A 20,173-nucleotide genomic window follows, 5' to 3' on the forward strand; every position below is an offset into this window, starting at 1 on the left:
CAGCACCAGCTTCCTATTAGCCAATGCTGGAGCTGCCATGGCCATCCAATCATAGAGGAGGGAGGATCAGTATTTCAAAGAGATATCGCTCAACTGATATGCAGCAGCCTGCAAGTATTGCTACATCAGAATAGTGTCCCACCATGCTGCCAAGCTGACCCCTGTACTACAAGAAGGAGACCCCCAGCCATGCTGCTGACGAGGAGGAGGTCCAGGAGGAGAGAGACCACCAGTAATATTGCAGATGTGTGCTTCCCAGCCAGTGTTTACATTGCTGGGCAATGCGTCTACAGGGCTGCTATGGCTGACAGATTACCTGGCCCCCAGCGAGGACAGTAGGAGCTGAGAGGCGAGCTCAAGGTGGAGGGAGTCTGAATGTGGAGGCGCACCTGTGAGAAAGGAAAGGCAGAGAGATTGGCCTCACCCACCTCCTCCCATATGGTAAAAGATAGGCATTGCTACTGTGTAGGGTAGAAGAAAGGTCATGTGCTGGCTCGGCCCTTGCAGAAGACAATAGACCTCATTCTGACAGACCCTGAGGGGTGTGTGTGTGTGTGTGTGTGTGTGTGTGTGTGTGTGTGTGTGTGTGTGTGTGTGTGTGTGTGTGTGTGTGTGTGTGTGTGTGTGTGTGTGTGTGTGTGTGTGTGCGTGCGTGCGTGCGTGCGTGCGTGCGTGCGTGCGTGTGTGTGTGTGTGTGTGTGTGTGTGTGTGTATAGTGTGGTGTGTGACCACATCATATATGTGTGTGCGTGCGTGTGTCCAGTGTGTCTGGTGTGTGTAGTGTGTGTGTATATGTGTATCTATAGCATATCTGTGAATATGACACTCACCCCAGGCCCTGCATACTGTAAGGCCGCCTCTGTTTGGGTTTACTGACTAATGGGGAATCAAACTTCAGGAATCAGATTTCAGCTGTTGTAAAATATTATTTTTTTCACCTAAGGAATACTGCAAGCACCTCATTCCCTCAGAGGATCTTCCAAGCCTAGTTCACGCCTTTATCACATCACGGCTCACATCACGGCTGGACTATTGCAATGCCCTCTATGCAGGCCTTCCAAATAAAGACCTACACCGCCTGCAGCTAGTACAAAATGTTGCCACAAGCCTTAACAAGCCAACCCTGCCATTGCCACATAACACCAATCCTTTGTTCACTACACTGGCTACCCATAAAATGGAGAATCCTTTTCAAAATTAGCATGCTAACATTCAAACCCCTACATGACCTAGGCCCTGGACACCTGAAGGATTTGTTGCAACTGCAACACACCTCCCACAAACTCAGATCAAAGGGATCCAATAACTTGATCCCCCCCAGAGTCCAACTGAAAACCTTTGGAGCCAGAGCTTTCTGTCATGCTGCCCCTACCCTGTGAAATGCCTAGCCAAGCTTAATCAAGAAAGCTCCAACCCTGGACACGTTTAAATCAAAACTGAGAAGGCACCTGTTTTATCTGGCATTTATGATCGCATAACTTTTTCCCCTGTACACATAACTATGTTCTGATCTGAGATAAGCTTATGTGCTTTGGGTCCTACAGTAGAAAAGCGCTTACCAAATTTTTTGTTGTTGTTTGGGTTGAGGCACACTAATTGTGGGATGTGGCATAAAGGAGGTTGTAAGATGCAATATGAGAAGTTGTGGTGTGTGGTTCAGGGGAACTGTGGGATGTGTGAGGAGATTTGATGTGGAGAAATTTGTAGGCTGCAATGTGAAAGGTTGTGGGACATGGTGTAGGGAGAGGTGGAATGTAGAGCAGGAAGTTGTAGGTTGTGGTGTGAGGAAATTTAGTGGGGTGGAAGTTGTGGAACAGGGAAATAGATGTGATGCAATGTCCTATGGAGGAAATTAAAGGTTGTAGTATGGTAAACTGTGGTATGTGATGTAGGGAGATATGGAATGTCATGGAGGAAATTATAGGTTGTGGTGTGAGGCGATGTGGTGTGGTGGAAGCTGTAGGTTACTGTATGGGAAGTTATGGGATGCGGAGCAGGAAGCTGTGGGTGGTGGTGATTGGACATTGTAGCATGGGAATTTGTGTGATGCAGTGTTGGAAGTTGTAGGTTGAAGTATAGTGAGTTGTGGGATGCGGTGCAGTAAGTGTGGGTGGTGGTGATTGGAAATTGTAGGTTGTGGTATGGGAATTTGTGGGATGCAGTGTTGGAAGTTGTAGGTTGAAGTATGGTGAGTTGTGGGATGTGGTGCAGGAAGTTGTGGGTTGTTGTGAGGGGAAGCTGTAGAATGCAGTATGGGGAGAATGAAATGAGTGTGCATTGCTTTTGGGTACAATTCCCCTCATAGTCAATCTTGCTGACACAGAGAGCTCCAACATAGATCTAATGGAAGCGGAGAATGTCACTAGGAAAGGAAATGAGGGACAGTGATGAAAAGATAACAACAGTTCCACATCATCTCCATTCTGCTATTATTCGTTAATATTGCTGCCCCTATACAATGAGACGTACCCCGTCTGGAAGGAAGGTGGCCAGCTATCTGGACAAGAAGTGAGGGAAAACATGTCCCCAGTGGGGATACAGAAATTAAACCTGACAGATGTTCCGATTCATTTTCTAGTCTATTCAAAAGACCAACATACAAGTTTTGGCTGAAGTTGAGAATCCATTGCAGTGTTATCACCTGTTTGTCAGCCATAAATTCATGGTAGGCTTCTTCACGTCTCCATCTTGTCTTTACAAGACTGAAAGAGCAGTTCACACAGTTATCAATTTCCTTATAACTTATTCCGACGAGAACATGGTATGCTTTTACGAAGAAAGTCCTGTGTCTCTTTCCAGCTGCTTTCCTGGGCTTTGCCATGAGCCAGAAGCTCCCCTCCCCACATCAGTGGAAGTGGAAAGAAAGGAGATTGGGACACGGGACAAAAAGGGGATCCAGGGGGCTCTAAAAGGTGACCAGCTCCAGGGTAGGTCCGTAAATACACATCCTTCTTGCCATATTTCTGAGCCCTGGCCAGCGCCTCCTTGGCAAAAAATAAGCTGTCATAGTTCTGGTCATCTTCTGCCACCAAAAAGAGAATGGGGCCTCTGGCTTTCTCCAGTGGATAGACAGAGTCCTGATGTTGAGGCAGTCTTGGATCATCCATTGCCCGAGAGAGGTTGAGGGTTCCTCCATGTGTGAGCATCAGCCTCTCCGAGCGATAGGGAATTCCAGGAATCAGGAGATCACCGTAACTGAGATTGTTACCATTGACAGCATTAGTCCCATTGATACAAATGGTCGCAGCAACTTGGGGCAAGTAACTGGACATTCCTAAAGCCATCTCTGCCCCCTTACATATAGCAATGACGCCAATACCGTCTCCTGAAACCTGAGACAGAAAACAGAATGATAACAAGGAATAGTAAGCAACTTCAATACAATAATCGCTTTTAAATTCTAAAAATAGTTAGATACTCATCTATGTTGCGGGAAGGCTCTGGATCCCATAGAGCCTTCCTGGTCCTCTGTGTGCCCTCAATCCACTACTGTCCTCCCCCGTAAAAGTTATTTGACCAACCAGTTGAATACGTCTTCGGGAGCCCTCGTGAAGGCTTCAGAAGCACTCGCGTCCCAGAGTAATTTTTAAAGGTGAGCCGGTCTGTACAGTGTATGCGCAAGTGCATGTTTGCGCAGTAGGAATGCACTCATCTTTGGAAGCCTTCCAAAGAGTACCAAAAAAGTTGTGGACTTTCATGGGGGTACAGCGGCAGACCGAGGGCATGGAGAGAGGACTGGAAGGGATCAGGATTTGATGCGTCAAACTAGAGGGAGTGAGCCAGGAGGCAATGCCGGATTTGTACTCTTTACCACCCAAGGCCATTGTCAGCAGCCACTCCCCCCTCCAGTATAGGTAGCCAGACGACCCTTCCTCTTCCTCCAAAGAGTACCAAAAAAGTTGTGGACTTTCATGGGGGTACAGCGGCAGACCGAGGGCATGAAGAGAGGACCAGGAAGGGATCAGGATTTGATCCCTCAAGCTAGGGGAGTGGGCCAGGAGGCAAGGCCGGATTTGTACTCTTTACCACCCAAGGCCATTGTCAGCAGCCACTCCCCCCTCCAGTATAGGTAGTCAGACTACCCTTCCTCTTCCTCCAGTATAGGTAGCCCGTTGACCTCCCCCCCCGCCCCCCCCCCCCCCACCTCCAGTATAGGTAGCCAGGTAAGCCTTCCATCCCCCTAGTTTCGATATCCTTATGACCCCCAATTCACTCCTTTATAGGTAGCCTGATGACCCCTCCCCCCTTCCTTATACATAGCCTGATGACCCCTTCCCCCAGTATAGATAGCCATGTGATTCTTCCCTCCCCCTTCCTGTAAAGCCTGCTTCCCACCTGCCCTTGATCCTGTGGTGCCCTAGGCCAGGGCCTATGTGGTCTTGGCTTAAATCCAGCCCTGGCAGGAGGTAGAGGGGCGAGGTCCCATACATAATTAATGCTTTATTCATACCTGCTCCCAGCGTGATACATGTCTCCTCCCTGTTCAGTTTGCATGTGCTGTGCAGCCAGCCAATCACCATATGGGGACACCTTGCCTGGACCCTCAATGTCCCCACAGCTTCCAGCCCTATTCCCCCCCCCCCCTCCTTCCCGACTGCAGGGGTCGAGAGGGCTACAGTCACACCGGTTCCTGAATCAATCATTTGGGGTCGCACGATGGAGTTGTAAGATAAAAGATGATAACAATAGCACCCAGGATGTCTCCATTACATGTTGAGGAGGACCAGGCCATAGGCATGGTTCATTGTTGGCAGAGGTGGCCACGACCAGTGCCTCAGTTAAGGACCTTCTAGTGTGAGTACAAGGCTTCAGGCTGGGCACACAGTAACAAGATGTGCAATAGCTACCTGTAATCAATCATTTACATCATTTACCACTTTTACTTGTCAGGTAATGCAATGTTAGGTAATGTGACCTGCTGTGACCACTCTGCATATATTTACATAGGGGGAGAGTGGCAACCTTTGGGAAGGAGGGGGGGGGGGGTAGTGAGACAGATGATTTTGGCACCCGCTCAGCCCCGCTTGCACTGGATTTGGGCACCACCAGAGGCCGTAATAATAATTATGGCTATAGCGTCACAACCTGAATCACAATAAAATCACAGTAATTCAGGTTCTGGCAATAGCAGGTAATATTAGTTAAGTATATTTGATATATTCCCCATATTACCTAATGCAGGAAGAGCCATCTTTAGGCTGCGCCCTGCACCTAAATGACCATGTAGCTGGAACATAAGTACTCAAGGAAATACATTAGTGCAGGTAGGGTGCTGGGACTGGGAGGTTGCAAAGGGGGCAATCAACCACTGGAAGCAGATGGAGACAATAATATAGTCACTCTCCTTGTTAAAAAAGAGGGACTGGTTCTCACACTGGTGTCAACCAGGTGGGTCCAGGAGAGAGCCCTGTAACCTCAATGGGATGGTGGGTATATAAAGCACAAAGGGGTAAAGAGCCAAGTTAAAAACACTAAAATCATAAAAAGTGAGGTTGTTTACTTCAATGAGGACAGTATTGTGAGAGAAACTAAATATTTTCTCCCAGGAGACTGTCGTCATTGAGGTAATCCACCTCACTTTGGCTCGTTACCATTTTGTACTCAAGAAAAGGGCCACAGTGACTACTAAGGGGGTAGTTTGGCAGAAGAAGGGGACTACACGGATTAAAAAAAGAGGGGGACAGACACTGGCCATACTGCTTACTGGAGGGGGGGGGGGGGGGGTGGATAATTGCTGCACTTGGGGACTAGTGATGCTCATGAAGGAGCAAGTGATCAGTTTGGTCAGGTGATAGATATGGATTTGCTATTATGATTGCTAGTCATGATCATGTGCTAACGCAGGATGTGATCACACCAAATCAGAGCTTTGCAAATCTGTCAGCTGATCAAACAAACCACATGCTTCTCCTAGACATGACCATCACGATTGGGGACCCGGAGGGGTTACTATTTGTTGTCTTTGGTAAATAATATCCTCAGCTGTGCCAATACAGGTGCTGCCATAAGAATAACTTACCTTCGGATGGTTACACAGAAATTGGGCAGCTTCCTCAAAGTATTTTAGGTCCATGTCTCCAAGGAAATCTGGCAGATCTTCATAGGCAAAATAGGCCAAGGCAAGAGAGGCAAACCCACGGCTGGCCAGGAGGCTGCTTCTAAACTCCATCAGACCTCCAGCTCCACCGAACATGTCAATGACTCCGAGGAACGGACCTTCACCTGTATATAAGGAAGAAAACCTTAGTGAGCACAATAAACTCTTCAAGCAGCAAGTTGTACAACAGAATACGAAACAAGAACATCGTGTCCCTGTCGGGGCCCAGTTGCACGTTTCGACATTTATGCAGTTTTGACATTTTTGTAATGCAGTTCTCAAACAGTACCTTACTACTGAGTGAGGACTGTATCTGCAGCTCTAAGCTCCAAGTAAGAGGCATGCACAATTTTAAGAGGCACTGTAGTCACAAATAGTAGACTGCAGTAAATTATTCAGGATACCCACTTTTACTGTAATTTCCTGGTTTCAGCATTAAAAACACTTCCTATAGCTATATATGCTAATGAAAATTGGACAGTACATGGCCCCAAGATGCAGCAGGGCAGACAGACTGGAACAGGATCCAGTAGCGTGCTCATCAATCAGGACAATTTGCAGACGAGAAAAAAAAAAATAGCTGCAGCGCTGCACTGTTCCTTAACCTCCTTGGCGGTATTCACGAGCAGAGCTCGGGCTGACTGACACATGTCAGGAGCGGTAAGCCCGAGCTCTGCTCGTGAGGTAAAATCAGTGGCTGCAGCTATTTCCTGGGTCCCGCGCGCGATCAGCGCTTGTCAGCGGGACCCAGGCTTCTTCCCCCCGGCCGCCGGAGTCCGCATTACCTTTTGATCTTCCGGGACCCGGCGGCCAATTAGCTGGGAGGATCGGCGGTGCGTCGTGACGTCGCGGGCGGCGAGAAGGCATGGGGAGGGTGGCTGGGAAAAAAGTGCCTGCATCTATTTCCTGGGTCCTGCGCGCGATCAGCGCTTGTCAGCGGGACCCAAGCTTCTTCCACCCGGCCGGCCGGTGTCCCCATTACTGCTCTGATCCTGGGGGACCCGGCGGCCAATTAGCCCAGCCGATCAGCGGCAAGTGACGTAGGGGGAAGCGTAGGGTCACAGGGGAGGGGAGGGAGGGAGTATAAAAAAAAAATTAAAATAAACAGTTCTGATTGGCCCAAAACAGCATTGTATTGGATACAATGGGATTTTGTATCCAATGCAATGTTGCCTTCTGCTTCCTGGATTGCTGAGAGGAGTTGTGGCTGTTGAGCTGGAGAGGAGCTGGCTGTGATCTCTGTGATTTGTGAGTGCTTATCTTATCTGATTTCTGCCTACCTGTTACCGATTTTTGCCTGGACTTTGACTACTCTTTCTGCCTTCTGCCTGGATTTGATTGATTACCCGTTGCCGATTTTGCCTGGACTTTGACTACTCTTTCTGCCTTCTGCCTGGATTTTGATTGATTACCCGTTGCCGATTTTTGCCTGGACTTTGACTACTCTTTCTGCCTTCTGCCTGGATTTGATTGATTACCTGTTGACGATTTTTGCCTGGACTTAGACTACTCTTTGCCTGCTGCCTGCACCGACCTCTGCCTGGATTTACTATGGCATCATCCTCCAGAAGGCGTCTCACCGCGGAAGCGCTGACGGAGTTGGAGGACAGCGATCTGCAGTCACTGGCGGACTCCAGTGACAGCGACGCACCTGGGGATCTGTCATCCGACCCAGATAGCGACAGCGACTGCGACTCCATCACCAGCGATGTTAGTGATGTCCGGGTTTGGTGCCCCATCGACCTTTCTCAGGCTCCGCCACCGCCCCCACGTTTCCCTTTTACTGGGGAGCCTGGCCTGAAGAAGGAATGCGAGTGCAACCCCCTGGCATATCTGCAGCTTTTCTTCTCGGAGGCGATTATTGAGAGGTTAGTGGAGGAGACTAATCGCTATGCGACCCAACAATTGGCTACTCCTCAAGGACCCTTTTCCAGAAGCAGGACCTGGGAGCCGGTAACAGCAGCGGATATTTGGCTGTTTTTGGGCCTGATCATTCTGCAGGGAGTGGTGGGGAAGCCCCTGCAGAAATGGTACTGGAGCACGAATAAGATCATTGCAACCCCCTTCTTCGGTACAGTTATGTCCGAGTACCGTTTTTCCCTTATAATGAAATTTCTCCACTTTTCCAACAATGAAACTTTTGATGAGTCGACTCACCCTGCTCCAAAACTAAAAAAAATCTGGGAGGTCTACCAGATGGTGGTGGAAAATTTTAGGACCACGTATGTGCCACAGAGGGACATCAGCGTGGACGAGAGCCTGATGGCCTATAAGGGGAGGCTGAGCTGGCTCCAATATATTGCTTCAAAGCGGGCCCGCTTTGGGATAAAATCATACACGCTATGCGAGTCAAGTACCGGATACATCTGGAATACTATTTTGTATACGGGAAAAGGCACAAAATTTTGTCCCAGGTTTAGCGAGTTTGGAGTGGCGACATCGTCTGTATTGTCCCTTCTGGAGCCTTTGTTGGACAAAGGCTACTGTCTCACCACAGATAATTTCTACACCTCCCCTGAACTGTCTGAGATTCTTATAAAGCATAAGACTGACATCTATGGCACTGTTAGGCCTAACAGGAGGGAGATGCCGTCGGCCTTTGCCAAGCAGAAGCTGAAGACTGGGGACATAGCTGCTTGGCAGAAAGGGAAGATGTTAGCCCTCCGGTGGCGGGACAAAAAAGACGTCTGTCTCCTCTCTACTGTTCATGACACCTCCACTGTCCCCACCAGAACGAGAGGAGGAAAAGATATTGTAAAACCGCAGGTCGTGGTGGACTATAACCACACCATGGGTGGTGTGGACAAAGCTGACCAGGCGGTGACCTTTTATCCTGCTGTCAGGAAACAGCAGAAAAAGTATTATAAGAAGATTTTCCGGCACCTACTGGAACAAAGCATTTGGAATGCATACATTCTGCACAAGCAGGGAAGTGACAGGCCAGTGACGCACGCAGACTTCATCTGGAAACTGTGCGAATGTATCTGTCTAAGGTACCAGACTGCATCGGATGCCAGAGTTGGACGCCGTGCCTCTTATGTGGTTAATCCGGAGCGCCTCACTGGCCGTCATTTTATGGAATACATTCCACCAACTCCCAAAAAAAATGCCCCAACTAGGACATGTCATGTGTGCTGCAGCAAAAGCGACGAGAAGGGGAAAAGAATCAGGAAAGAATCACGATTCTACTGTCCAGACTGTGATGTTGCCCTGTGTGCAATTCCTTGCTTTAAAATATACCACACACGGGAGGTGTATTAGGAGTATATATGTACATACTGCATAATCTGCTGCATTATTTATACAGTTTTATTTCAGATTATTGATAAATTTATTTACTTCAACAATTTTGTGTTCCTGACTTTTATTTATATGCAGAATGTCTACCACACTTTTATTCTGATGTATTTTGGTGAGTTAAGACTTAAAAATCGGAGGCGTAAAATTCATGAAAAAAAATGTACTTTTGGTGAGTTAAGACTTAAAAATCGGAGGCGTAAAATTCATGAAAAAAAATGTACCGCTTTTGACTCCTAATTCCTGACAGAAATGCACCGCCAAGGAAGAGAACCAGAGATGAAGCACCCTCTTGTATTTTACCTTATAAATCAGTGGGAACATGACAGTAAACACCTAATCTGCCCTTTGTTTCATTGTTCTCTGTGTAATCTGACTGTTATCACGTCTGATAAGAATCCCCGACTGAGAAGTCAGGCTGCTCCGTCTAGCTTTGCTACAGAAAGATTATAGCTAAGTCAGTCTTCTGTGGTGTTATTTCAAGCCCAAGCCTGCCCCCTTGTGGCTTTGCTATAATGACTCAGCAATAATCATTCCCAGCAAAGCCAGATTTAATTGCTCAGTCTGGGATTCTTGTGACTGCTGTTAACAGACACTTTTAGCAGTGAGGAGGAAACAGTGAGCATGGTAAGTGTTTTCTCTAATGTTCTTACTGATATACATGGTAAAATACACAAGGGTGCTTCCTCTCTGGTTCCCTTTAAAGTACCACTGTCACGAAAAGCTTAACATTTAAAATATATGTAAACACATATACATAAAAAGGACGTTTCTTCCAGAGTAAAATGAGTCATAAATTACTTTTCTCCTATGTTGCTGTCACTTACAGTAAGTAGTAGAAAGCTGAGATTACCGACAGGTTTTGGGCTAGTCCATCTCTCCATAGGGGATTCTCAGCATGACCTCTATTCTTTATAAAGACACTCTCTGAAAAAGATGTATATAAAGATGCTGGCCAGCCTCCCTGCTCACCTTACACTTTTTTGGCAGTTGGACAGAGTAACTGCCATTCTCTAGGTGCTATTGAAAAAATTAAGAAAACCCTGAGAACCCCCCATGAGGAGATGGGCTAGTCCAAAACCTGTCGGTTCTGTCAGATTTCTACTACCTATTGCAAGTGACAGCAACATAGGAAAGAAGTAATTTATGGCTCATTTTACTCCGGAAGAAACTTACTTCTTATCTGTATATGTTTACATATATTTAAAATTTTAAGATTTTAAGTACTTACCTCTGAAGAAGCAGGTCTAGCCTAGGTCTAGAGGCACCTATACTGGTCTACCTATACTGGGGGCTCCTATACCTAGTTAGCTATATTGAAGGCACCTACACCTGGCTAGCTATAATGGGCGAACCTATACCTGGCTATATTTATACTTGCTAGCTATACTGGAGGCACCTATACTTGGCTAGTTAAACTGGAGGCACCCATACCTGGCTAGCTATACTGCAGGCACCTATACCTGGCTAGCTATATTGCAGGCACCTATACCTGGCTAGCTATACTAGGGGCACCTATACCTGGCCATCTATACTGGGGACACCTATACCTGGCTAGCTATAGTGGGAACACCTATACCTGGCTAGCTATACTGCAGGCACCTATACCTGGCTAGCTATACTAGGGGCACCTATACCTGGCTATCTATACTGGTGGCAACTATACCTGGCTAGCTATACTGCAGGCACCTATACCTGGCTATCTATACTGGGGACACCTATACCTGGCTAGCTGTAGTGGGGACACCTATACCTGGCTAGCTATACTGCAGGCACCTATACCTGGCTAGCTATACTAGGGGCACCTATACCTGGCTATCTATACTGGTGGCAACTATACCTGGCTAGCTATACTGCAGGCACCTATACCAAGCTAGCTATGTTGCAGGCACCTATACCTGGCTAGCTATACTAGAGGCACCTATACCTGGCTATCTATACTGGGGACACCTATACCTGGCTAGCTGTAGTGGGGACACCTATACCTGGCTAGCTATACTGCAGGCACCTATACCTGGCTAGCTATACTAGGGGCACCTATACCTGGCTATCTATACTGGTGGCAACTATACCTGGCTAGCTATACTGCAGGCACCTATACCAAGCTAGCTATGTTGCAGGCACCTATACCTGGCTAGCTATACTAGAGGCACCTATACCTGGCTATCTATACTGGGGACACCTATACCTGGCTAGCTGTAGTGGGGACACCTATACCTGGCTAGCTATACTGCAGGCACCTATACCTGGCTAGCTATACTAGGGGCACCTATACCTGGCTATCTATACTGGTGGCAACTATACCTGGCTAGCTATACTGCAGGCACCTATACCTGGCTAGCTATATTGCAGGCACCTATACCTGGCTAGCTATACTAGGGGCACCTATGCCTGGCTATCTATACTGGGGACACCTATACCTGGCTAGCTATAGTGGGAACACCTATACCTGGCTAGCTATACTGCAGGCACCTATACCTGGCTAGCTATACTAGGGGCACCTATACCTGGCTATCTATACTGGGAACACCTATACCTGGCTAGCTATAGTGGGGACACCTATACCTGGCTAGCTATGGGAATGGGGCACATCTAGCTAACCTACTGGTGAAGGAGGTGGGAGTCCTTCTGGCTACCATGCTGGGGTGGGAAGAGGGGAGCTCATTATTTATTGCAGGAATGGGGGAGCGCGGGTCCTAATTCCACATAGGGCCCTGAAGTTTGTAGCTACGCCACTGACGATATGCAATAATACATTAACTGTAGTGGTATAGTTAATGTATCATTATTGTATGAAGAACCTCTCCTTATGCTACATACGCACTTGAGATAAAAGTCTTTGGAAAAGGCAAGATCACAGACCAATGTTACCCCCTTCCATGTAGTATGAGAGCCATACCTACACAGTCTATTCTATGGAGCTGAACTCCCCATCAGACAGAAATCTTTGCAAGATGCTGCACACAAAGATGCTGTACACATTCAAAAGATCATTATCTGCAAAAGATCTGTTCCTGCAAAAGATCCGTCCCTGCAAAATGCATTCATAGTCTATGATATCTGCAGACCCTCATACACACCTTGTTTAACAGGCAATCATCTGCAGATCAGATCCACCAGGATGGATTTTCAGATCTGCAGATGATTGCCAGATATGCAGATGAAGTCTGTTAAACAAGGTGTGTATGAGGATCTGCAGATCTCATAGACTATGAATGCATTTTGCAGGAACGGATCTTTGGCAGGAACAGATCTTATGCAGATACTGATCTTTTGAGTGTGTACGGGCATCTGTGTGTGCAGCATCTTGCAAAGATTTTATCTGATGGGGAGTGCAGCTCCATAGAATAGACTGTGTAGGGTATGGCTCTCATACTACATGGAAGGGGGTAAAATTGGTCTGATCTTGCCTTCTCCAAAGACTTATCTCAAGTTTGTATGCAGCATAAGAAACGCGTTGTAGTCTATTAGCATCTTGTTTATTGGAGCTTTTTCCCCCCAAAAGGAAGTAACTGTCACGGAACAGCCGTGAGAAAGGCAGACGAATCGGAAGGATTCGCAAAAGTCGATTCCCTGATCGCTTTCTTGGTTAGATTCGCCAATCATTGCAGCGATCAGAGACTGACATTCCTGGTTTTTTAAAAGACAGGGGTTTTTTTTCCCTCCTTTACCAGCTGGCAAGAAACCTGGCCCTGTGACTTGCTAATTAAGCCAGAGGTGTAAAACTCAGAGTTTGTTCAAGCTGATCTCACACTCAGATGTTAATTAACAAACCAGGAGTCTTTTCAGAGCCAAGGAAGCTAATCCCAGCAGGGGGCAGACTTAGCGGAACCATTCAGCCAGGATAGGAAAGCGTGGAGTTATGATCTTTACGCATGTTTTAGAAATACCATTCATAGGAGAGATGTGGAAGTTATCTCATTCTGTTGGTCCGGATCTTGTGAGTATTTTGATATTAACTTGGGGTCACTGACATAACCAGAACTCGAGGTATTCCACTGTTTTGTAACCGGGCATGCAAATGTTCCCCAGTTTGGTATCATATGAACTGGCATATTTTGAGGAATATGAATATGTGATGGTCATGTGTGTGCGGAAAGCGTAAGCCGAGATATGACAAATGTCATATTTGGTGGGCATGGGAAACCCACCCAGGAGCTTAACCGCCCCTGTCCAACCCCTGGGCTGGACCTGAGACTCCACCCAAAGATGTACATTGTTCAAAAGTGTCTGCGAGGGACTCCTCCCTTAGTCCTCCCCGGTGTACCATCACCTGATCAAGCCAGCCAGAGGACCATGTGGCTGGCGGCCATTTTCTTGAACTGAAACAAAGGACAGTTTCCATGTGCTCAGATTTTCCCAGAAAGAACATATTTCCACGAACTTTAAGTATCCGTTTTTCTCCATTTTTATTTTCTATACTGTGTTATCATTTGCCTCTATAATTGTTGATTTTAACGATTTTCTGTATATATTAATTATTTATATTGCATTTTATTCCGCTACCCTATTATTCAGCCACACACAGAAACTGAACTCGGGTCTCTGGAGAGACGCTACTATTGTCGCTAGCTAGACAGAATATAGTGTGTTTAACCGTTTTTACTTGCAGGTCTAGACTTAGCCAGTCAGTGGGCTCCTCTGTCCCATGGTAACAGAGGTGGTGGCAGTTATACCCTGAAATAATGTGTAATTTGTAATTACCGTAACCCACAGGCTCCCTTCTAGTCGGTCTGCTGCCCAAATTCCAGCGGTTTCTGCGCACCGATCGCGACCACAGCTTGCATGGAAGGCAATTTGCGGTCCGGCCACTAGGGGTCCTGTGACAGTATGTTTACCTTTACCGTCTCAATTTTTTAAAGTTTTTAATAATTTTATTTCTCTTTGGCGCCCCTGAGCCACAAACATAATCATACCACCTTCTGTGGAGGATATATATGGCTTTGTTGTTTTTTCTATAACTGCAAATAAAATAAATACCAGTACCCTTAGGCTGCGCTTCACAATCCTTTCGGACAAAAAGCTGTTACACAATCCAATAGTTCAAGTCTCAGGTGGTGCGCACTATTTAGACAACCACGTCCATATACTTCAATATTCCCTATAGTTGCGCTCAGTCCCTTGATCCTTACATCCAGATTCCAGGGGCCAATCAGATATTGCACCTTAATGAACAGAGGATATATATAGTGTAATATGTTCTGACAAAAAAGATTAGCACCCTTTTAGTGACAGTCACACTCTGGGAGCAGTGTATATGTATAAATCGAGGTTAGATGCCCGACACCACCTATATCAAGCACTCCCCCCCTAGTTATCCCTGCTCACCAGCAGCAAAACACAGCAGGTATCACATCCAGTTCACCACACTGCTAAATGCTCAATGTTGCCGTCATCAAGGTTAATATGCTTTGGACATAATCTAGGGCTCAAACAAGAAGGATCATGTGTAAAACCGTATTATTTAATACAACTTTTAAAACCAGTAATGCCCGTACATGAGAAAACAAGTAAACAGCATAAATATCACCATCTCTGGATCAGGAAGATAGCAGCGTCCCGCATCCCCTCTCCGTATGCTCCTCTTGGTGTGTAGGCCTTGGCTCCGCCCTACCGGTTTCGTCATACAATGACTCATCAGGGGCTAAAGGTCATATCCCACACCAAGCTTATAAGGCCCTCCACGCCGCCCTATCCACGCCCCGCATCAGCGAGCGCAATGATCTACAGCGGCGTCTTCACTCCGTCATCCCCGGCCCTCCCATTCTCACGATGGATACCTAAGCGTACGTTATTACGTACGACGCATGAAAGCCGCTGCGTGCCAACATGCGTTCCATACGTACTTCCCCTGTGCGGACACGTCTGCGCCCATCCGGACACAGACACCTCCACACAAATAGTTCCGCACGCCATATCTTCTCCTATACAGCCTGATGGCGTTACAACCTATGAAAAATAAAAACACCAAAGCCCTCCCCCTCCCACTGTAGCCACCCCAATCACATATCAACTAGCCTATCACAACATAGATTACTCCTGCAGCCCTATATACTTTAGGTCACAATTATACAGTGATTATTTCTTCCCCCAAACATTTCAATAACATATTTATTAGTATAAATTTTACGTGCAAACATTTCCATAATAAACAATCCCATAATCCAACACTCATAATAAGCATTAATAATCAATCTTAACTCTAATACCTTTGTATCATATTTACAGTGCCCCATATACACTTATATATAAATGTGATCATATATTAGACTCAGACCCTCCTACAAAAATTGTGACATCCCTAATGCAGACCCATTGTCTACTTCATAGCACATCTTCCCCCCTGTGCAAAGTTTTTGTGCATAGATCCATTATCTACAAAACCACTCTCTACTTCATATTTCCACCCCCCCCCCCCCCTTTTCTACTCCCTGTGCAATTTTAGTGCATAGATCATCTATTAATTCCTCATTCCAAAAGATGGCTCATAGCCAATTAGCTTCATAAAGTGCATACCATATCCTAACTATACCCCCTATGCAGTGCTGTTAATCATTATTCAAAAAGCAATTGATGTCAATATCTATATTTAAACCGTCAGGTTTCAATGTTTGCAAGTTATATATCCATCTTGTTTCTGCCTTACTTATTTCACGCAATTTTTGACTCCCCCTCCAATTGGGGTTCAATTTCTCAATCCCACAAAATTTCATTTTTGCTGGATTGCACTGATGACTTAATTTGAAATGTGAGGATACACTGTGATTATCATGGCCTTTCGAAATTTTATATATATGTTCATTTATTCTTTTCTTAAGTGTGCGTGTGGTTCACCCCACATATTGGTATCCACATTCGCACCACATCAAATATACCACATGATTACTCTGGCATGTTATGAAGTCCCTTATTTTAAACGTCATCCCATTTGTCTTAGATTGAAATTCCTTAGTTTTAACTGCAAGTCCAAACTCGCAGCCCCTACAATCTCTGCAGGGAAAGAATCCATCACTTTGCCAATGATTCCTCTTTTTAGATTCTGGAGGGTTGACACAACTTGGGACCAGAGCATCCCTCAAATTTGGGGCTCTTCTATAGATAAACTTAGGGCTTGGAGGTAAAATTCTACTGATCACCGGATCACTGATCAGTATTTTCCAGTTCTTTTTTATAATACGCTCAACTTTTTTATATTGTTTCGAGTAACTTGATATAAATGCCAACTGAAATTCGCCTTGTTTATCCCCTCCACTCCTAGTTTTTAGGAGATCTTTTCTCTCCATATTTTGGACTTCCTGTATCACTTTGTCCAGTCCCTCTCCACGATATCCCTTTTCGATGAACCTATACTTAATTACATCTGTTTGTCTTTGGTAATCCTGTATGTTAGTGCAATTACGCCTCACCCTCATCATTTGGCCTTTTGGTATTCCAAAATTTATGCACATCAATATATGTGTCAAATTTATTTATATTTTTTGCTGGTGCAAATTTCAAGCCTTTATTTAGCATTTTTACTTCTTCCTTATTCAAGTCTACTCCACTGAGGTTATATATACCCTCAGAGTTTATTCCCTTCTTCTTTTGTTCACGTCGTCCCCCCCTGCAACCTCTTCTATTCCTCTTTTTCGTGGCTGCCCTGGGGAGCCGAATGAATCTGTTAGATAATTGTTCCTGTCTCGGTGTGGGGGAACATAGCCCCTCCCTAAAAAATGTTGGTCATTTGTCTCATGATTGAGATTCCCATACCGGTTAGAAGTCGGGACCCCATAACGTGGGTATTCTTGGGATTCCAAGGGGTTCATAGGGGTTGTAAATAATCTGGTTCCAAATATTAAATTAACGGTAGAAATGAGCTCAGAAAGCATTCACTTCCTAGATCTGGAGCTTCGAAAGGAAGGAAATGATGTAATTACCCAATGTTTTTTCAAACAAACAGACAGAAACGGGTATATCCCTGTAACGAGCTGCCATCACCCAACCTGGATAAGAGGAATACCAAAAGGCCAAATGATGAGGGTGAGGCGTAATTGCACTAACATACAGGATTACCAAAGACAAACAGATGTAATTAAGTATAGGTTCATCGAAAAGGGATATCGTGGAGAGGGACTGGACAAAGTGATACAGGAAGTCCAAAATATGGAGAGAAAAGATCTCCTAAAAACTAGGAGTGGAGGGGATAAACAAGGCGAATTTCAGTTGGCATTTATATCAAGTTACTCGAAACAATATAAAAAAGTTGAGCGTATTATAAAAAAGAACTGGAAAATACTGATCAGTGATCCGGTGATCAGTAGAATTTTACCTCCAAGCCCTAAGTTTATCTATAGAAGAGCCCCAAATTTGAGGGATGCTCTGGTCCCAAGTTGTGTCAACCCTCCAGAATCTAAAAAGAGGAATCATTGGCAAAGTGATGGATTCTTTCCCTGCAGAGATTGTAGGGGCTGCGAGTTTGGACTTGCAGTTAAAACTAAGGAATTTCAATCTAAGACAAATGGGATGACGTTTAAAATAAGGGACTTCATAACATGCCAGAGTAATCATGTGGTATATTTGATGTGGTGCGAATGTGGATACCAATATGTGGGGCGAACCACACGCACACTTAAGAAAAGAATAAATGAACATATATATAAAATTTCGAAAGGCCATGATAATCACAGTGTATCCTCACATTTCAAATTAAGTCATCAGTGCAATCCAGCAAAAATGAAATTTTGTGGGATTGAGAAATTGAACCCCAATTGGAGGGGGAGTCACAAATTGCGTGAAATAAGTAAGGCAGAAACAAGATGGATATATAACTTGCAAACATTGAAACCTGACGGTTTATATAGATATTGACATCAATTGCTTTTTGAATAATGATTAACAGCACTGCATAGGGGGTATAGTTAGGATATGGTATGCACTTTATGAAGCTAATTGGCTATGAGCCATCTTTTGGAATGAGGAATTAATAGATGATCTATGCACTAAAATTGCACAGGGAGTAGAAAAGGGGGGGGGGGGTGGAAATATGAAGTAGAGAGTGGTTTTGTAGATAATGGATCTATGCACAAAAACTTTGCACAGGGGGGAAGATATGCTATGAAGTAGACAATGGGTCTGCATTAGGGATGTCACAATTTTTGTAGGAGGGTCTGAGTCTAATATATGATCACATTTATATATAAGTGTATATGGGGCACTGTAAATATGATACAAAGGTATTAGAGTTAAGATTGATTATTAATGCTTATTATGAGTGTTGGATTATGGGATTGTTTATTATGGAAATGTTTGCACGTAAAATTTATACTAATAAATATGTTATTGAAATGTTTGGGGGAAGAAATAATCACTGTATAATTGTGACCTAAAGTATATAGGGCTGCAGGAGTGATCTATGTTGTGATAGGCTAGTTGATATGTGATTGGGGTGGCTACAGTGGGAGGGGGAGGGCTTTGGTGTTTTTATTTTTCATAGGTTGTAACGCCATCAGGCTGTATAGGAGAAGATATGGCGTGCGGAACTATTTGTGTGGAGGTGTCTGTGTCCGGATGGGCGCAGACGTGTCCGCACAGGGGAAGTACGTATGGAACGCATGTTGGCACGCAGCGGCTTTCATGCGTCGTACGTAATAACGTACGCTTAGGTATCCATCGTGAGAATGGGAGGGCCGGGGATGACGGAGTGAAGACGCCGCTGTAGATCATTGCGCTCGCTGATGCGGGGCGTGGATAGGGCGGCGTGGAGGGCCTTATAAGCTTGGTGTGGGATATGACCTTTAGCCCCTGATGAGTCATTGTATGACGAAACCGGTAGGGCGGAGCCAAGGCCTACACACCAAGAGGAGCATACGGAGAGGGGATGCGGGACGCTGCTATCTTCCTGATCCAGAGATGGTGATATTTATGCTGTTTACTTGTTTTCTCATGTACGGGCATTACTGGTTTTAAAAGTTGTATTAAATAATACGGTTTTACACATGATCCTTCTTGTTTGAGCCCTAGATTATGTCCAAAGCATATTAACCTTGATGACGGCAACATTGAGCATTTAGCAGTGTGGTGAACTGGATGTGATACCTGCTGTGTTTTGCTGCTGGTGAGCAGGGATAACTAGGGGGGGAGTGCTTGATATAGGTGGTGTCGGGCATCTAACCTCGATTTATACATATACACTGCTCCCAGAGTGTTACTGTCACTAAAAGGGTGCTAATCTTTTTTGTCAGAACATATTACACTATATATATCCTCTGTTCATTAAGGTGCAATATCTGATTGGCCCCTGGAATCTGGATGTAAGGATCAAGGGACTGAGCGCAACTATAGGGAATATTGAAGTATTTTTCTATAACTGCGACTGTTTAACCCCAGTGGGGTCAGCTTTGTACTCCCCACCTGCCCACAAATGTGAGTATAATTTTTCATGTCGTCTTAATCGCTGTGTTACAAACTTTCGACATTAGATCGGCTCTTGGTTTCCTCCCACATTCACCTCACAGCTTTTTTCCTACCTACAGAATCGACTCAAAATTTTAAAAATCAGTTATTATTTATAAAGGGCCAACATCTTCTGCAGTGCTGTACAGAGTATGTTGTCTTGTCAGTTAAAGGAGTGGTCAGAGGAAATTTAAAATAAAAAATCCACTTACTTCGGGCTTCTTCCAGCCTCTGGCATCCGTCCTGTGCTACATCTGTCCTCGCTGCAGCTCCGGTGGCTCCCGGTCCCCTCCGGTGGAGAAGTCGACCTTGCTAGGTCGGCTTCCACGTCGGATTCCTCTGCGCTCC

The 20,173-nt window shown here is 45.4% G+C and overlaps 1 protein-coding gene across 1 annotated transcript in view; it reads right to left on the reverse strand.

Moving 5' to 3' along the window:
* Positions 1 to 2,566: 2,566 nt before the first annotated feature.
* The window catches only part of LOC137531220 (bile acid-CoA:amino acid N-acyltransferase-like), a 34,570-nt gene continuing 16,963 nt past the window's right edge, over positions 2,567 to 20,173 (reverse strand). The window contains exons 3-4 of the mRNA XM_068251371.1: positions 6,020 to 6,222; positions 2,567 to 3,332 (exon numbers count right to left, since the gene is read on the reverse strand). Of these exons, the coding sequence (XP_068107472.1) occupies positions 2,736 to 3,332; positions 6,020 to 6,222 (800 nt within the window). The 3' untranslated portion in view covers positions 2,567 to 2,735. The remainder of the gene's footprint in view (positions 3,333 to 6,019; positions 6,223 to 20,173) is intronic.

Source organism: Hyperolius riggenbachi, chromosome 1 (genome assembly GCF_040937935.1).
Source record: "Hyperolius riggenbachi isolate aHypRig1 chromosome 1, aHypRig1.pri, whole genome shotgun sequence".
NCBI classification, from domain to species: Eukaryota; Metazoa; Chordata; class Amphibia; order Anura; family Hyperoliidae; genus Hyperolius; species Hyperolius riggenbachi.